The following is a 19,173-nucleotide window of genomic DNA, read 5'->3' as shown; positions in this document are numbered from 1 at the left end:
TGCACAGAAGATGGAAATGCCTTTTTTTTCCCCTCACCTTTAAATCATGACCTGCCAATTGTAGGATTTCTTTGTTTTGGATTCTTCCCTGTTTCCATTTGCTTTTGCATTACTAACAGTCTAAAATCCTGTGCTCTTGGAAATGTGTTAACGTATGTCAGCATGCTGTGCTCTCTTCTCAGAGCCTGAGGTGAAAACCAGAGAGTATCTTTTATGTTGGAATAAAATTTCTTTGTAATTACTTTAAAACTTTGCTAACTTTCATACTGCACACATGTTAAATTTTCTTACTCATCTCTTTATTGTATTAATCATCCCATATTGAAAAACATTACTTGGTAATTAGTTGGCTGAATAACTTCAAATTATTCAAATTCTTTATTGAACTTGGTTTGTGGGTTTTTTTTTCCTTGAGTAGGTGGTTGTTAATGGTATTGATGTAGTAACTTTCCCTATAGTAATTTCCCCTGAACAGGAGAACATGGGTGGATGTAAGATCAATTATTTTCTGCATTGCTTTTTGAGGAAAGGAAAAGTGCATTCATTATCTACAAGAAGTCATTTTTTTTTGTTTGGTTGGAAATACAGCTCAGGTGCTTCTTTGAATGCAAGAAATTGAACAAGATAATTCCCTGCCCTGGGGACTGCCTTCTCAAAACCTTTCCTTTCAGGCAGACAGTTCTTTGTGCAAGTTGAAAACTTACCCTTGCAGTGTGAACAACTTCACTCTGTATTTGTGATCACTTGCTTATATTAAATTTGTTTCAAATGTATTTCTGGTTTGCAAGAGGCATTTCATTGTTCTGTTGTACAACTTGCACCCCCATTATGGAGTGAGGGGAACATTGCTTAGTGCTCGGGATCTTTATTCTGGGAAGATTCATCTCACTTTAAAATTTTAAAGTTTTCAACTCATTATTCATGAGGGCTGTATAAATGATTCTGAGTAGAAGTTACCAGTTGGAAAAATTATCAGAAGTTCTGGTTTTAATGCTGCATAACTACATGACTACGTTATTTTTTTTGAATACACATAAGAACTGTTTTGAAGTCTATGAAAACATAAGGCTTTTTTATTACTTTCTTATACTAGAATTTCTCTTTCTAAATAAAAATAGAGGAAAAATGAGGCAATCTTTCTGTGGGCTGGTACTGTGAATTTTATACCTGTTTTTTCCCCCTCTGCTCGAACATTGGTACTACCACAGTAATTCCACCCAGGACAGAAGACTGTGTTAGTACTAAATTGAGTGTGGAAGAGTGTACAAATTCTCCAGAACATATTGTAAAAGGGATTATTTCGATCTGGAATGCTGCTTTTAAAAGTAATGTTGTTTTTTTTTTTTAGTTTTCATGATTGCCTATTATCCATGATTCAAGGTTGAAGTAGTTCTTATCAGCTTGAGTTTTGTTCTCTGTAATTCAATATTTCTTTCAAGAGAATTCACTTCATTTGCATTGAACAGCGTGAGGTAGTGCAATCCATGCTAGCAATTCTAAGGAAGAATCTTATATACTTGTTTAATGCTGCTGAAGTAATCAATTCTATCTTTTGTTTTTCAGCAAAGATATTTTCAGAAGGGACAAATTCATCCTTCATACCAGTAGTGGATATTTTCCAGTCGTTTGAGTTGATCCTTAATTTGAAAATGTCTGTGTGTAGTTTTACTGTAGAGACACTCAAGTGGGTCAGATTCATCCAGAGTACAAGATTTTGTTAGAGGACTGAATAAAACTCTTCCCTCTAAGAATCTACTAGCAGTTCACAAATACTGATTCTTTAAGTGACACAATTACTCTCTGGTTATGTGCATTACAGATCTGTAGCTGAGAGAAGGGAACGGGGAATACCTCGCAGTGAGGTGTCCGTAGTCATTTCAAACTGGTGCTGCTGTTTGGGTTTCTTGAACCTTCTCCTTGCTCCTGACTTCCTTTGTTTTCTTACAAAACCAGGTTCTTCTGTCTAAAAGACTGTCAACTTTCAAATTAATGGGGAGTCATCAGCACAGAAGTGGCTTTGATCAGTGATATCACAATGCATGCTTGTGGCCGTATTTCAAAAGGTGGTGATGTATCACCAAAAGAGAGCAAAACCAAACCCTTTTGGATGGGGTAGTCACGTTTGCCAATACTCCTCGTATTATTTTATTACAAAACATAAAGCCTGAGCACAAAGCAGATGTCTCATTGCAAATGAGCACCTTTATTGCTAGCTGAGCAGCAGCACTGGCTGATGTATGGAGTCTGTTTGCAATGTGGGTAGACACTCAGTGTGGGCACTGGGCTGGAATCCTGTCTTTGGAGAGACAAGCTCTCAGTTTTAACCATTCTAAACTTCTACACTGTATGAACTTCAGAATTCTCCTGTCTGGTGTTTAATACTTCGTTTGGACTTGAATGTGCCTGTAGGAGAGGCTATGACATTGCTACATGGGAGACTACCTCTGTGCAGGTTTGTATGTCCCTTGTATGCATGTTCAGTGCATGTGTGTTTCATAGATAATGTTCCTGGTTTTATAAAAATAATGCAGAGAAAAAGTACTCACTGAGAGTGTTCACATTGTGTACATTCAGTAAATTTCTCCTTGTAACACCTCATAATTTTTCTGAACAGAGGTTCATTAATCATTCCAAATTGTATAGAAGTTTGTGCGATAGCTGTAAGACCACCAAACTCTGACCCTGGAGGAAATGAATTCCTAAAGGTGAAAAGCAAGTGTTTTCATAATTAAGCCAGCTAAGCTGCCTGCTTTTGCAAATATTTATTAACTCTATTCAGATGAAGTCAGATTAGCACTTCTGGCTGCAGAGAATGTTGTTTCATTGGATCGCAAGTTCTTGTTTTCAAATCAATATTCAGTCCTTTAACACAATGGCAAATTATTCTCCCCATCTGTCTCTGTGCCCACACTAACTGAGGTAATATCTGGATGGTGATATACTTCTATAAGTGAAGAACTTCACTTACCAAAACACATATATAGGTTATATAGGTAGCAGTTATTTATAGCAGCTTGTTGTTATTTCTATACTTTCTGAAGCCAATTTCTACTGTTCTTTTCTACTACTCTGTGTAACTGAGATATAAGTGAACATGTAGCTGACAAAACATTCCTGATGCAGTGAATTTGTATGATAAGTGAGCTTAGCATCACAAAGGCTTTCCAAACCCATGTCCTTTTACTCTGGGGGGTCACGTTGTAATACAAGTTGAAGAGCGAAAGTACTTTGAAGCAAAACACAGTGGGGGACAGCACAGGCACAAGGTAGGACTTGGAGCAGGCTGTGCTGGCACATGGAGTGTGTATCCCTGTGCTCATGAGAGTCATCAGGGCAGAGTGCTTTTCTGATCCCACGTGAGCTGGCATTGTTCTTTTTCATTGGAGGATGAAGGAGAATGTGGATAATAAATGGAAGAATTTTATGGGCTGAATCAGATTATTGTTTGGCCCGCTAGAAAATGGTGCAGTGGTTTGCTGCAACCTGCCACAGAAGGTGGAAAGTAGCATTTTATTTCAGATTTATTTCTCCCATTTGGTGCTGAGAGACGCGTTCACTAGGAGGTGAGGAAGGTGGAGGAATGGAAGGAGAAGCTGTGAACCAAATGCATCCAAGTAGTATGTGGTCATCAGAGAGCGATGATCGCTTTCTCCTCTGCTCTGGTTTGTGATAGTAAAGATTTGATTCATGCAGGAATGAAGTGAGGACTAGTAATAATATGTACTGCTTACTGAGAGGCTGACATAAATAATTGAGAGGAAACAGACTGGTAGGTTTTAGGTCTTAAGGAAAGCGATGAGAGGATGTTTTCATGAACTGCTATTCTGACTGCTACATATTCTAAAAGTCACCACTGCAATAAAAAAGTAATGATATTTGACATAATATGTTTCAGATCTATAAATTCTATACAGAAAAGATTTGGTTGCGTTTCCTGTATTTTTACTTTACTTTTACCGAACAGCTGGACTTCAGGAAAGAACAGTCACGAATTCTGAGCTTTGTTCCCTATTTTGCTGTGCCTTTACCCCATGTCAAGCAAACATAATAGCATGTCCTTGTCTCTGTAAATTCTAGAAACTGTTTAACAAGTACTCTTTTACGTGCATGTAAATTGCCTCTGTAGTAAAGCTTAATCTTCATGATTTGAAAGCTAGCATAAATGCTCAGTAAAAAATGATGCTTTAAATGCTCATTTCAACTCAGTGTGAAATAGAATTGCGCTGGGAAGCTTGGAGTTACTTCACAGCAATCGTTTCTATTCTGTTTAGATTCTTGTATTGCTCCTTTGAGACATTGGTTTGGAAGTCTAGAGTTATTTTCATTCTAGCTAAAATGTAAATGAACAGTCACATCAGACCAAGTGATTTTGGTGTGAGTTCTAGCCTGTGCTGAACTCTCACAGCCGGTGAGTGCGAAGTTTCTATTGCAGAGATGTTTCATGGGGGTACTCACAAAAGCTGGTCCAGTGGGGCAGATCTCCTTGTGGTTCCTTGTCTAGTAGTACAGAGAAATAGGCTCTTATTTTGGATTGTTATCTAGAATAGTCCATCTCTATCACAACCTGGAAAAGATTGTTCTCTGTAGGTAAACATTCAGCTTTGAGAATAATCCTGCTGTGCCTTCTCCTGGTCTCCTGTGTCAAAGCTTTATCTGAAATGGTACTTCATTGTCATTTTGAAGTGTCTGATCTGTCACTATAAAATGCTTGTTAGAGATCATTGCCCCTAAACAGATTTGTGCTTTCATCAGGACAAACAAGCTGTTCTTCATCCGTTGGGGTTATAAAGAGTGTTTGAGGTTCACAGAATAGAAGGAGGTTGTTCTGTTATCCAAGTTGCTTCTTTGCTCAGCATGAAAAATAATAGCATTTCCACAGTGTGTCAGACACAATGTCCAGCTTCATAATAGATGCTCTAATACATCAAGATTTGAAGAAAAAGGAGATAATAGCATATTCTGAAGGTTCAGGTTAATAATTAGATTGTTAATTATTGTAATTATGTGACAGCTACAAGGAAACCTGTCTGTATGTTTTTGTACTGTATGTTTTTGTTCTCTCCAGTGGTAGTGTCACAGCACTGAACTTGTTCTGCTCTTTGGAAGGAGGGCGTTTTCATAGTTGGAGAGAAAAATTCTTCTCTGAAATAATTTGTCTGCCTCTGGTCAGCTTTGTCCTATGCTCAATTTTGATAAATCTTTACCAAAGATTTCCTTATCCATTCCTAATCTAGAAATTGCTGGCTATGGAAATCTTGTTAACTTCTGTTTGTAAAATGTTCTGCTATAACTTGAATTAAATGCAGTGCAGCTGGGAGTAGTCATGGCCAAACAATGCATGGCATAAATTATCTCTATATGGAGTGTCTGACTAGACAGCATAATCGACTTGAGACTGACAGAACGTCAGTTGTTGTGGCTGACATCTTCATTATTTCTGTGGTGTTCAGCTGGGTAATTTATCTCAAAAGAGCAGCAGCATCTTCAGCTCCGTCTGATGGCCTGTGTGTACTTTTATAAGCTTTCTGAAGACTGAATTTTTGTTTTTTCCTAATATGGAGAACAATTGCAGGAACCATCAGGAAAAGGCACTTTGATTTATACTGGTTTTGCAATAGGACAGCAGCTCCCTTAAGCCATGATAGAGAGCAGCTCTTCTATGTGTGTGGATCACTTCAGGCAGCAGCAGCTGCTCTTTGAGTCCTGATCTCAGGTAGGAACATCTCAAAGGATCTGAGGGAATCTTTATTTACCCTAATTTACACCCCAAATGATCATGGTTGACTTAAGTGTTTTGTAGCTCAAAACCTTCAGGCCTCATTCTGTTCCTCTACAGCCGAGTTTGGAGTGTCTCAGGAATTTTCCAGTTAAAGAGACCAGGAAAAAAAAAAACCAACCACCACCACCATGGCATCTTTAGAAAATCCTGACCAAACGGTTCTGGTTTCCTTCTAGTTCATCTGAAAAACAAGCAGTCTGGGTCCTCGTCTCCAAGGAGCTGCTGTCATGTTGGCTGCCCTGAAGCTGGAGGACTCCTGGCCTCCACAATCCTTCCTGCAGAAGTGGGAGTCTGCGGGGCTGGGTCTGTTGGATCTGCCTGGAGCAGCCCCGCAGCAGAGCCTGGCTGTGCTGAAATCCAGGTTGGGTTGCGAGGGCTCTAGATCAGGAACCACAGCTGAGGCAGGAAGCCTGGAGGAGCTGGGGCTGCCAAGCTCCTCTGCTTTCCGTCGCTTACATCATGGGTGTCTCAAATATTTCAAAACGCTGGGGGAAAATTATTTCATTGGGAAATTTTCTAAGGTTAGTCCAAACACAATTATTTTTTCTTCACTCACAATTTCAGAATTTCTTGAGTTTGATCACATCTGTGACTGATGAACTGGGAAATATTTGTCTTTTTTATGAATATACTGAATACTTCTGTGTCTCTGTGGATGATGGGTTATTTGCTATGGATTTGGATCAAGAACGTTGGCTAAAGAAACTAGTGAAAAAGTAAGACTCAGATCAATGTCCTTGAGGAAACACAAGAAACCAGGGAATAGGACAGAGAATTAACAGATTGGCAAAAGAGTAAGTGTGAAAGATGATAGGTAAACATGGAGCCAGAGGGGCAGAAATTGCCAAAACCAGAACTGGAATTTACTGCAGTAGTTTATGTATATATGAAAGTTTGAAGGAAAGAATAAGTGAAGAAGCAGAGCAAGATGCATTTATTGGCCTGTTTGGAGGACGGGAACTCATCCTTCCCACTGTTTTCCTTTGGTTGCCTGGAGGAGGGATGCAAATATCCTCAGTATTTGATTTCAGGAGCACCTGAGCCACCTTCCTTGTCACAGGAGAGAGAAGACATGCCAGGCAGAGCTGGCCTGGCCACACTGCTTGTGGAGGGAGGGAGGTGATGATCCCCTCGCCAGGTGTCCAGCCTGCCCAGCTCTACTGCCTGACCCCAGCTGGGTGCTTTGTCTTTAAAGAGGATGACAGTTTTTTCCATTGAGTGACTGGGAAGTAAAGTCAAGCTCTATGAGAAGCTTTAAAATTCCAAATGTTTGAGCGTGTTTCTCGGCTCTGAAATTCCCGCACGGTTTCTGGGCTCTGCTGGGTGTCTCAGCAGCTCGGTGGGGGCCTGGAGCAGAAGCACAGGGTGACAAGAAGGGAGAGACGTTACATGCAGTGCTGAGAGGACGTTTTTCCGACTGAAATATCGCCTGCAGCGAAGTGCTGGGCAGGGTTTGCTTGGGACAATGCGATGCCCGCATTGTGGCTGCTGTGGACCACATGAGGCGTAGGAAGAACTGGGTGAATGCTGCCACCTATTGATTGACGCCATGAAAGGAGCACCTCCCAACCGCCCTGAGGCTCTGCTCGACAGGCAGAGCTTTTATCTTCCACGGGAAAACATCCTCCCCCATTCCAGAAGAAACAAACAACTTGCTAAATGGAATTAGTGGCCAATAAAACGTACCGCTCGACTGCTAAAAATATCTGTTGTGCATAAAGCTGAGATTAATCCAGAGTAAATATTTCAGTGAACGTGTCACTTAAGGGGCCACCTGAACTGGCTGACTTACATGAAACGTATTTCTGAACTCACATCTTTGTAAAAATATGCAGCCTACTAATAATGATAGCTTCTGGAGTTGGCTCTGGTGAGTGCTACAGGTAGGTGAGCTTCTAGTGGTCAAACATGGAGTGGAAGTCGGCCGCAATGGGTGTTCAGAGAAGCAGGTTTAGTGCAGCAGACAGCATTTTCTGCTTGGCTGCAAATATTTAGTAGTTATATATGAAATGTAGGTAAGTGCAATAATAAGTGGCCAACATCTGAGTCATCTCACGGATTCGCTGAAGGCTGTGATCACACAGGTTTCTGTACAAGATCAGATGAGCAGGTCAGCTTGTGTGTGTTTTATCACAAGCACAGCATTTTATTTTCTGTAAGTCTCTGAGTCTTCTCCATTTCCAGAATGAAGCATAGGAGTGCATTGGGTTTGCACACATTGTCTTCACTTTTGGTGATTAGGTTCATGTTTAATCATTGGTAGACTTACGATTACCTGTCTTAACTTACTGAGCATCTTTTGTCTTCTGAACAGTTCAAGAGTGAACTTAAATCTCTATGACAGGAAGATTAGTGGTGATGTTTATTTTGTATAAACAAACTAGTTATGAAGATCTAGCTTGGCCAAGAAAACACTTTGTTGTTGTTGTTAAAAAAATACTATTCTATTAAACAGTATTTGAGTAGCAATAGAAAAGGACTAAGATCCTTAAAAACAGAGAAGGCAAGTGCAGAAGGTTTGCTTTCCACAAAGATGGAAGTAGAAACCTTGAGAGAGAAGGGGAGGAGTATTGGTATACAATGAGAAATTGCTATAAAGACTTTAATAAGAGATCAGTTCTAGTGAAGTAACTTTAGCTTTTTGTACTGAATGCAGCTGGAAAGTGAGAATTCCCTCATGAGAATATTCCATAAATGGGTCTATACAGACCTAAAATCTTTATCATGGATTTTGCCTATTAGAAGAAGCATGCCTATTCAGGACAGCACTGAAAACAGAAATGTTATGCTTGTATTTAAGTAATTTTACTCAGGGCTCATAAATTTCAGATTTTCAGCGTGGTTTTTTCCTTATAGAATCCCAGTGTTAAAGAGGTATTTGGTGGTTTGCAAAAGATTTCGCATCTTTCTTGTGTTGGCAAGGAGCAGTGAGCTCAGTCAGCTGTCCACAGCCTGCTGACTAATGGTCCTCTGCAGCAGCAGGGTGAAAGAGGGAATCCTGCGCGTGAACAGCTTGGGATTTCCACAGCACAGAGAAGAAATGCTGCACGTTGCATATTTCAAAGTGCTTTTTGAGTTTGTCATGTCGTGAGTCTTTGAAGTGCACGTATGCATACGTTTACAAAGATGTGGAAAATATATACAGAGAAAATTTATCCCCCCCCCCCCCAAAAAAAAAAGTGAAAGGGTTGGCACATATCCACACTAATTCTTAACGTATAGAATAGAAAGTATATCATGGAGTAATATAGGATGAAAAGTATAGAAGTTGAAGTCTCATGGCAAAGTTGATGACAGGCCTACGGCCAGGTTTTAGCTTCAGTTATTTCTGCAAAGCAGTGCTATTTGGGATGAAGTTCAGAACCTTTAACTGAGGTCTTGCAGTGTGGGAGAATGCTTCTCCCACCTCTCCTGTAGATACAAACAACTGTTTGCTATGACAGACCCAGAAATGATTGTGTTGTTTTCTTCTCAGGCCAGATGTTAAACAGGGATGTTCCTGTTACACGGCCCCAGTGTACTGCCCAGGAAGACTAATGATCTCATAAATGGTTGTTCATCACTTCCATTATTACTCAGTTTCTGAGGCTGTGCATGGTTAGTCCTTATTCTGCACTGTGGATTTCTATGGGATCCAGTGTAGATCTTATGTGTCCTATAGTTAAAAAAAAAAAAAGATAAAATGTATTGAGATACTGCTGTTCTCCTATTTTGGAAGATGTTAAAGCAGGTATTAACATTACAGGATCTCTTTTAGCTCAAATGAAGGCATCAGTAAGATGTTTTTTCTTATTCATCCAGTAATCATTTTTAAGCATAACCTGCTTAGGCTGGGAGCATCCAAATGATCTTGCAGATGTCCCATAGCTATGGATATGGTTGCTGCTTCTGTTGCTGTGATCGCAGACAGCTGTAGTGGTAGCCTCCCTTCAGAAAGAAGAAGCAATACATTGCATAAACATGCGTATCTGGACAGAGTGTAGGACTGGGGTTCATTTTTCTCCTTTTATTGATTTAACATAAGACTAACTGCTTTCCAATGGCTGTGTTAATGCCTTTTTGATCACATTTTATAGCAACTTAATGTCAATTGCAGTTTTGTTTACTCTGGCAGTAATTGTTTGTTATACTTGTTTGCTGTGCTGCTGATCAGCGTTAAGGAATTCCACAAGCTAAAGCACAGAGAAGTCATGGCATCTCTTCTGACTATGGAAGCTTTAGGTATTCATTGTTCTTGTAGCTGTGGAGGTGAACAGCACAGAGCCAAGGCACCAAATGTGATGTGACCTGTGATACAACACTATTAGCTTTAAATGTTGTTTTAGCCTGCGACCTTATCAATTTGGATTTTAGTAATTGCTATTAATAACCTTATCATTTCTGATCATTCATGCAGTGTAAGGAAGAGATTCACTCCTGCCCAGTGGCTGAACCAGCAAAGACAGCAAAGCCAATGTGATTCATTCAATGAAGATAGTGGACAATTACCAGCAACTCGATCACGTTTTGCCTTGAATAGCTGGTAAGTTAAGTTTAATTTAACATATGCATTCTTAATCACTAGTTCAAGTGTAAAATGATTTAATGAGCATATTTAAGAACATGTATGGTGCAGAAGGTTTTCTTAGCTTTTGTTTTCCTAAGACATGGAGTTAATTCTTTTTCAGCTACACTGCGTCCTTCTAGCTGACCTGTTGATACAGTGCAGCATGCTTGTGCCATGTAGAACATAATATATAATTTAGTATTTTTTTTCTCTCTAGAATATGATTTTGAAAGGACATGGATGTCCAAAAAGTACATTATGTCCGTATTTACATATAACACCAAAAATACTTTTACAAGGATAACAATATCATTTGTATTTGACTTTTGAAGCACCCTGCTGTTAGGGAGTAAAAGGTTACTTCAGTGCTTTGAGGTGAAAGTAGAAATCAGATCACAAAGAACAAGCTGCAGTCTATGCAGTGTGAAATGTGTGTTGGAAGACTCGTGCCACTGGTATGGCTCATGCAGTAGCAGAGTTCTCATAAAGATGAGATGTGTTTTAGTGGTTAATTCTAGGGTAGTGCAGTGACTGTTTCCTCAGAGATTCAGGTAATTTATTCTTGGAGCCATTCCCATAAGCTTTTTTAATTATTTGAAGTGCAAAAAATCACAGCTAATGGCTGCTGCTGTTTTTACCCTGTATAGTTCTTCTCTTTATCAGTAAGTGCTGCAATGTGCTTGTTGTGGTTTGTGATTTGCTATGAGAATGCTAGTAATATCTCTCAGGGCTGCTCTGAACCATGCTGAGATCTCCTTGTTTCATTTTGCCCCGTGCTAGGTATGTGCAAAGGTCTCCATAGGTGAAAATCTCAAATGGGTCCATTCTGGACATCACCTGATTCCAAACTTAGGCTGGGATAAGCTGTAACAACATTAATTGTTACAGTGACATGTGGTCAGGTCTAGCACCTTTCAGGGCACGGTTTATTACTTCAGTCCATACAGTGTGCATTTTTGGATTTGAAATGATGGGTGACATGAGGACAGTGCCCTCACATTAAAGCTGGGGGGCACAAGCAATTTGAAAGTGGGACCATAACTTACTATTACAAAATGGCTTACCTCTATAAAGATGAAATGCCAACATTCAGTATATAAGTAACAGAATTATGTAAGTTGGTCTTTGTTTTCTCTGTTTCTTATTTTTGCCTGGTCATATTTTCATTGGTCCCTTAGGAGTCATTTTAACAGCTTAGTACGATCACGCTTACAGAAAGTTTTCTGGACTACTCTGCTTGCTTTTACCTTTCATTTTTTTCATTTCATGTCTCATATGTGACTTGAAAATACGTTAAGAACAATAATCTTCAGTAGTGTTTTGCATCTCAGTGGTCAAAAATGCAGACAATTTCCCTTAGATTATTCCAGCACTTGCTTTGTTTTCCTCTATTTATTTCATGCGCTGTTTCAGTGTTCTGGTAGTGTTAGCATGCAAGAAACACACTTTTGTATTTTTCAAGTCATTTCTGATGCACTCATTCTGTGTGGATAACAAAGATGCCATCTGTTGTATTGTTGAATATCTGCTTTTTTATTATTATTTTTATAGAATTTAGTTTTTCCTTAGATTTTCATGCTCCTAATGGAAGAAAAACTTGAGATATTACAGAAGACTGATAAAGGCATAAGCTATGTTAACTTTAATAGCAGGGATTTTTTTGTTTAGTTTTAGTAATACCACAATAGTTATAAGAAGTCCTAGTAAGTGAATAAACCTAATTTATTTAATGTAAACTTACTGAAAGTCTACACAGCTTCTCAGTAAGTTTTCCAGTTGGCCTGCAGGCTTAATGAAGCTTGGAACGTCTCCATAGTGTAATATCATCACACTCAGAGCTACTGAATCTGCTGCTTTTGGTATAAAAAAAACAGTCCCAAAGCAAACACAGTGGAGTATGGTAAGCTAGGATTGAATTAAGTGTGGGATGGATCAACTTGTGGTTTTTTTGTCCTCATCTTTACGATATAGGGTTTGTATGGTGGATGCATTGTTCTGTCTCATGAGTTTGCTACTCACTGTGTGGTATTTTGGAATCCAATGGCTGTGGAATATTGAAACTTTCTTTATAAACATAGTCAAAACTGTGCATGAAAGGCATTTTTGCCATAGAAGCCTTGCAATATATTCCAGTGATACAGTTCTGATCAATGACATTAGAGTAACAAAATCTTGCTGAACAGCCGTTGTTTTTCTTCTAGGAACAACTAGGTGAAAATGACACAGCAAATGCATAATTTAAATCTCCTCCAGAGTAAAAAGAACAGTATGCCATCTTCTCCAAACGCTGCAAAGCGGTTGTATCGGAACCTGTCAGAGAAGCTGAAGGGGAGCCATACATCCTTTGATGAAGCATACTTCCGAGCACGGTCAGACCGGCTCAGTCTCCGTAAGACTTCAATGGTAAGTACTTGATGTTTATCAAATTGTCGATTTCCTTCCTGTAAACCTGTACACTTTTCATCATCGTACTTCGTCTGTTCCCCCACCAATGCTTAAATTTTTGATCCTATGTCAAAACGCAGTGACTTTCTTGGAGGGTAAAACAGCTTACAGTGGTGTTGCTTTATCTTAGGAGTAAGAACTTAGCGTTAAGGTTGTTCAGAGACTGAGATGATGGTCACTAGACAATCCTGTGTAAAAGGTTATACAGGAAGCAGCATAGCCTGGGAGCTCTACACTAGTACAGAACAGAGGCAGGCATTCTGGTGCCAGTTCAGAAAAGCATGTATTTCTCCACTGGACTTAACACTTTTCACTTCAACCACTACACTACTGCATGAGTGATGCAGCTTTTGTCACTGCAGGCCTACTGAGAGTGTAAGCACCTCCACATATTACCAGGCAGGGGTCTGAGCTGGTGTCCAGAAGTGTCAGTGAATAGTTTCTCATGGAACTTAAACGGCTTTGGGGACCCTTCTCTCTGTTATGCATGTTTTCACAGTTTTCCCTAGAAATAAATGGCAAGCAAACCATCAGTTAAGGGCTGAAGATATTCCAGGTTGCTAGCTGATGTATTTTCTAATCATTGAATTTCTGTGGTGCGGAGGTAAGGCAGTGACTGAAAGCATGTCTCCAGACAAGTGAATAACATTTGTTAGAATTTGTTTGGTTTTTTTTTTCCTAGTTTTGGCTGTTGTAGAGTTTTCTTTCCATTCTCTCTTACTGTGCAACACTTTCCATTCAGTAAATTGTTGTCTTCCTGCAGACATAGCAATGTCCAAAAATAGCTTTATTCTTGAACTCATGTTTATCAAAACAAGTCTTTGCAGAAACTGCTTTAATGTTTTTTTTTCAACTTCAGTAGCACATAGTGGACTTTTTCAGGCTAACCCAGAGCAAATATCTTGAAAGGGGTACTTCATTTTAATTAAGCTACGTAAGATTGCATTTCTAAACACTAACAGCCCTGAATCACTTACTGGAACATGGTTATTACTTACTGCAAAGCAATACTGTAGTTCTTTTCAGTATATATATTTGTGCACTAGTGTAACACCTAAATAAATTAATCACATAGCACAGCTGCCTAGCTAACGATTAGAGGCTGCAAGACAGTGTCGAGGAAAAAGAAATGTCTCTAAATTTTAACTGATGGCTTGTGGGGATTCAGTTTCTCTTTGAATTCAAATTTTGACAGTCTCTATTTAGAGAGAAACAGAATTATCAAGCAAATGTAAACGGAGGCAGAAATCAGAAGGATCTTGTTAATGTTTGTGACAATACCAGCTGGATTGCAGCTGAACATGTGTGTCTGAAGACAGTACATCTTACCCCCATCTGAGTTTCTTAGCTCTGGACTGCAAACATCTGATCAATGCTGCAATTCTAGGATCACTTATATAAGGATATAATCAGCTTTATAGCAGCAGAGAACAATATAATATTCAAGTATATTCTTGTTTTCTATGTGAAAGCAAATAGTTGTGGAAAAGTTGGTCAGGAGCACAGAACATTTTCTGGGCTTGGAAAGCTGGGCTCAATGCAGGCTTTCAAATGGGACAATTATTAGCATGGCTGAAAATGTGGTAGCTATTTCACTGTCTCACCAGGGTGTTTTTTTGAGTGAAATAAGTCTATTATGGTTAGATGCACGCTACTGTGTGGATGAGGGATACATACATGCCTATTTGGAAACGTCATATCATAATTCCATATTTTTACAATCTTCGGCGTCACTAGAAATGCCAACATATTTCAGACTAATGGTTGTGTCTGAATTGTTCATTTGGAAGACCTGATATTTGCAATTTGGTCTGAAAATTATTTGGATTGGATGAAGTAAGTTAGAAACTTTATGCTCTGTTCCTTGCTTAAAGGAGTGCAACTTTTTCAATCAGATTTCTAATGAGAAGAAGAAATAGTAATTTGCTTTTGCATTTTTGGTGGAACGTTCATACCAGTAGATTTTCTGGCCAGGGTATTTATAAGGAACTAACTTAAGCATGTGCTTATATTCTGTTCGGCAAATGACTTCAGGAGAAAGCTTCAGAAATACTTTAGGTGTTTGGGTTGGCAAGTGAAAATCTGATGATGCATTTTTAAAGACATCTATGCAGGTTTAAGTCTTAACAAAGAATCCAAAAATAACAAGTCAAATCAATGCTTGGAAAATAATTCTACAGGAATTGTTCAGGTAGGTAAAAATCTTTTGTTGAAGTATGTGTATGTATTTGGAAAAGGGCCAAATGCTTCTGTCAGTCACATCACAGAGTCAATTTCAGCTGCAATACTGAATTCAGGCATCTTCACTATTATGTAACAGTGCTTTTGGTTCGGTTTTGTGTAACGTGAGAAATTTCTGCTATGTCGTAGAAATGCGTTGAGTTTCACTCAGAATTGGAATTAAAGCTAAATAATGGTCTCCAGCACTTTTGGTGGCATTCTACAAATGATAATTCACTTAACTTTTCTGCACAATCACAAGGCCAATGAAAAAGAGGGTGAATTTAAAAAAAAGATGTGGACACAGTGAATGTACCCAGAGCCACAGAAGTGAGAATCTGAACTGAGAAATACCTATTTCTCTGTCCTGAATCCGTACCACAAGTCTGTCACAGATTAATGCAACCAGCTTTACCTTTCCCTTCTGCTCCCCAAGTGTTTGCCAGTGTTTCCTCAAATGAACTTAACGAATAGAAATGAGATCTAATGAAGTCATTCTGTTTACTTCAACTAATTAACTTTGTAATAAGCTCTTTATTAATTAACTGTTAAATAAGTAGACTTTCCTTCTGTGATCACTTGCAAGAGTAATATGTTTTTGCTTGTTTTCTGGTTGTGTGAACATGGAGGTACTTCTGAAGCATAATTCCCCTTTTATAACGGTGCAAAGGAAATTCCAAAATAAGTAGGGAAAGAATTTGAAATGAATTTAAACTGAGATGAAATTGATGCTTTTTAGAAAGTAGGTAGATATTTTTGGTGAAATGGTGAATATATTTTACTTTTCAAATCAGTCATATGAAAAAACAGTCTTTCACTTTCCAGTTCTGCAAATATTCTAATGAAATTTCAAAGATTTGAAGAGCAAAGCCTATTTACTACTTTAGGTTGAATATCTGTGCTCTACTTAGGTTAATTTTTAATACATTATACAGTAACACGCAGCTGTTAAATGTAGATAATTGACCTGAATGGGAGTTCATGACATTTAGCATGTGTAGAATAATGCAATTAATTAAAATATTTTGTAATTAAAGTAAATTAAACTTCCTTTGATTTCTAGCTAGAGCACCTCCTCCCTTTGGACTGGGGGGAAATCACCAGAAAAAGAGTAAGATCTGTCATCTTGATACAGTAGCAGATATGTGGAACTGCTGAAATAAAAGAAAACATTGCTGCATTGCAGTAAAAATTTGTCATTTTTAACTTAAAATAGAAATCTGACCTCCTTTCCAAACTTCGCTGGAGTTGTGCCCTCTCTAATGATGGTATATGTCCTGAGGGGCAATTTTTTTTCCCTTGAAAAGAGGCATAAATAGAGAATGATAAATTTAGCTGCTCACCGTTTAGTTTGTTCTGATATTTTTCTCTTTCACATGATGCTGGAGTGGAATCTAAGTATTTGACAATAAAATGACATGAGTCCCAGAGTCTAGAGAAGAATCTGAAAACAAGAATTTGATAGACACCCATTTTTGTGAAATGCTTGTTTAGGTATTATCTTTTATGCTGCTTGGAAATCTATATATAACTATTTCTCCAGAGTGTGTTACCTTTTCTATTTAATAGTGCTGACTTGGAAATATACCTTTTAGACTCTCTCCTAGATTTACTTTCTTGCTCTCAGTTTATCTCATCCTCAGATAGTCATCTAACTCAAGTATCTCATTTCTCTGTATTGAAAATCTGGGGTAAAGATCATCTTCTGTGTACCATTTGGTTCTGCTGATTCCCAATATTCAGCATATTAAAACTTCAAAGGTAACATAATCATTGTAGTTTCTCAGTGTGATGTGAATACTTTATATCCAAAGCAATAGACGAAAAGATCTCTGTCAGGTCACGGAATATCTGAAGAGACTTTAAAGTTTAAGCTTAACTGAGAAGACCAGATCATGTTCCAGCTTGTAGCTGTGTACTCGAGTTTTCAGAGCCACTAGTCTATATGTTTTAGGAGGAAGTGAAAGATGTTCTGGCAGATCAGTGCTCTGTCAGGAAGTGTTATTTCACTGAAAACTTAGGCAAGAGTATGCCAAATTAAAATTGCATCTGTGTAAAAAGGGAAAAAATAATTTTTCTTCTGTGGCTGAGATGCTGACGTCTAATCACAACAGAAGACAGCTTCAATTCACTGTTTAATTCATATAATAACAGAAAAGTTACTGTATAATAGTCACTGTGTTTCTTCCAGTGTTGGTTTTGGGACACAGGAAACTCGTTTACTTCATGTATCTGGATCAGTTGATCTCTTACATTATGCATTTGTTTAGTATGCCCATTGGCACAATACGTCTACTCTAGATCTCAGTTCTATTATAAGACCACAAGCTGAGCCCTCCTTGCTTAGCTGGGCCTCTTGCTTCTACTAATTCATTCTTAAGAGGAAAAAAAATTGGGTAATTATGGCAATGGAACACTGGGAAAGAATTTAAAGAATCTTGGCAGATAACATAATTACTGTAGGTTCTGGAAGGATATTCTCATAGCAGAAACCTTCAGACCATGCTATCCTCCTGCACCTGCTTCTCCCCAACTCAATTAAGAAATGAAAGTGCTTGGGTGGTTTGGTTTTTTTTTGTTTGTTTGTTTTGTATTACACAGTTCTTTTATCTCATTGATTTTGGTAACTAGAAGCTTCAGTGGCTGGCCTTGTTTGAGTTTTGGTGTCGTTTACATTCCTGACTTTTCTTACTTGCTTTTATGCTTATGCTCTCTGCTGTTCAGGCACATCTTTACCTGATCGATAACACTGGAGGGTCAATGCATTCAGTCTCATTTATTGAAGAACTATATATTTCAAAGCTTCTTCTAGCTACAAGCTAAATACAAAAATATGAGCACCTATAAATGACTGAAATGTTGGAGTGAGCACTAGCACACACCACACCTGTGAAAGTTTCCTCCAGAATTATTTGTCTGATTTGAATTTTAGTTGGTTGTTTGCATATCTTAGCTTTTTACCTTAAATTTTGAGAATGAAAAAGTAGTACAAGAACCTGTCAAAATCATAATCTTTTGTCCAGCTTCACATCAGAAACATACACTATAGCTCATATGGTTCAATTACAGGACAGACGTCCAACAAAGAATGATGGGTTTGAAGTTCAAGCAACAGGTCTAGAAATATAGCAAGCTGAGTTTTGCTGCAAACACCTCCCATGTTTCTAGCTCAACTTATAGTAATGTCACAAAAGTCATTTTTCACAACTTATTTATTAAAATTCAAACATTTTCAAGTTCTACTGAATTTCTGTTTTTGTTGGTACCCAGAATTTTCAGTGCAATGAAGCTATGTTTGAGGCTGTAGAACAGCAAGATCTGGATGCTGTTCAGATTCTTCTCTATCAATACACACCAGAGGAACTGGACCTGAACACCCCAAACAGTGAAGGACTTACTCCTTTGGATATTGCCATTTTAACAAACAACATCCCTATTGCCAGGACTCTTCTACATGTTGGGGCAAAGGAAAGCCCACACTGTAAGTATGCACTTTGAATTTGCTTAGATAATTCTGTAATAATTAGGTTTGCTGTAGGTTGGGAAAATTAATTGCATTACAAATAAATTGGATAACATTAAAGATAAATTGGATTTTATCATGAAGGTGAATTATACCTGAAATATCAGCACAGTGCTGGAAAGATGTTTGCAGAAATATCTCTTTGAGTGTGTGCTCAACAGATTGCTTTTGTTCCCTGTATCAGGCGGATTAACTATGAATCAGGTTGAACTTCTAATCTAATGAACAGTGAGGGAGCTGATCTAATATCGATACTGAGAAGAAATCTTTAAAAATATGGAAACAGGAATGGAGTGTTCATGGCCTGAAACACTGGGGTTGTCATCAAAAATGAAAAGATTATGGGTTATGGAGGCTATGGCATGTTTTGATTATTTTGATCGTGGTTATGCTGCCTTCAGAAGGCTGGTTGCTTTGAAATCTATCATTTTCTTTACTTCAGACTTCTCCTTATATCTCTTCAACCCTACACTTCAAGTAGTGCAAGATCACACTCAAATGAGTTTCAAAGCTCAACAGAACCAGAGGATATCTGAGTACAAAATAGACCTTCACACCTCACTGGAATACTATCATTGCTTATAACTACATATTGTTGTTACATAACTGTCCTTTGTATTCCTTCACGGGCACTTAAATGCACAATTTGTGGACTGGAGG

The 19,173-nt window shown here is 38.4% G+C and overlaps 2 protein-coding genes across 2 annotated transcripts in view; one reads left to right on the top strand and one right to left on the bottom strand.

Moving 5' to 3' along the window:
* The window catches only part of TMEM100 (transmembrane protein 100), a 369,211-nt gene that overhangs the window by 76,915 nt on the left and 273,123 nt on the right, over positions 1 to 19,173 (bottom strand). The gene's annotated exons all lie outside the window — the stretch shown is intronic.
* ANKFN1 (ankyrin repeat and fibronectin type III domain containing 1) overlaps positions 12,528 to 19,173 on the top strand; it is a 51,741-nt gene continuing 45,095 nt past the window's right edge. Inside the window, exons 1-2 of the mRNA XM_065735627.1 lie at positions 12,528 to 12,728; positions 18,261 to 18,471. Of these exons, the coding sequence (XP_065591699.1) occupies positions 12,543 to 12,728; positions 18,261 to 18,471 (397 nt within the window). The 5' untranslated portion in view covers positions 12,528 to 12,542. The remainder of the gene's footprint in view (positions 12,729 to 18,260; positions 18,472 to 19,173) is intronic.

Source organism: Cyrtonyx montezumae, unplaced genomic scaffold (genome assembly GCF_038088225.1).
Source record: "Cyrtonyx montezumae isolate F1298 unplaced genomic scaffold, pur_monq_1.0 scaffold_19, whole genome shotgun sequence".
Classification (NCBI taxonomy): domain Eukaryota; kingdom Metazoa; phylum Chordata; class Aves; order Galliformes; family Odontophoridae; genus Cyrtonyx; species Cyrtonyx montezumae.
Note: the sequence above shows the minus strand (reverse complement) of the source record. Positions and strands in the feature narration are given on the sequence as shown.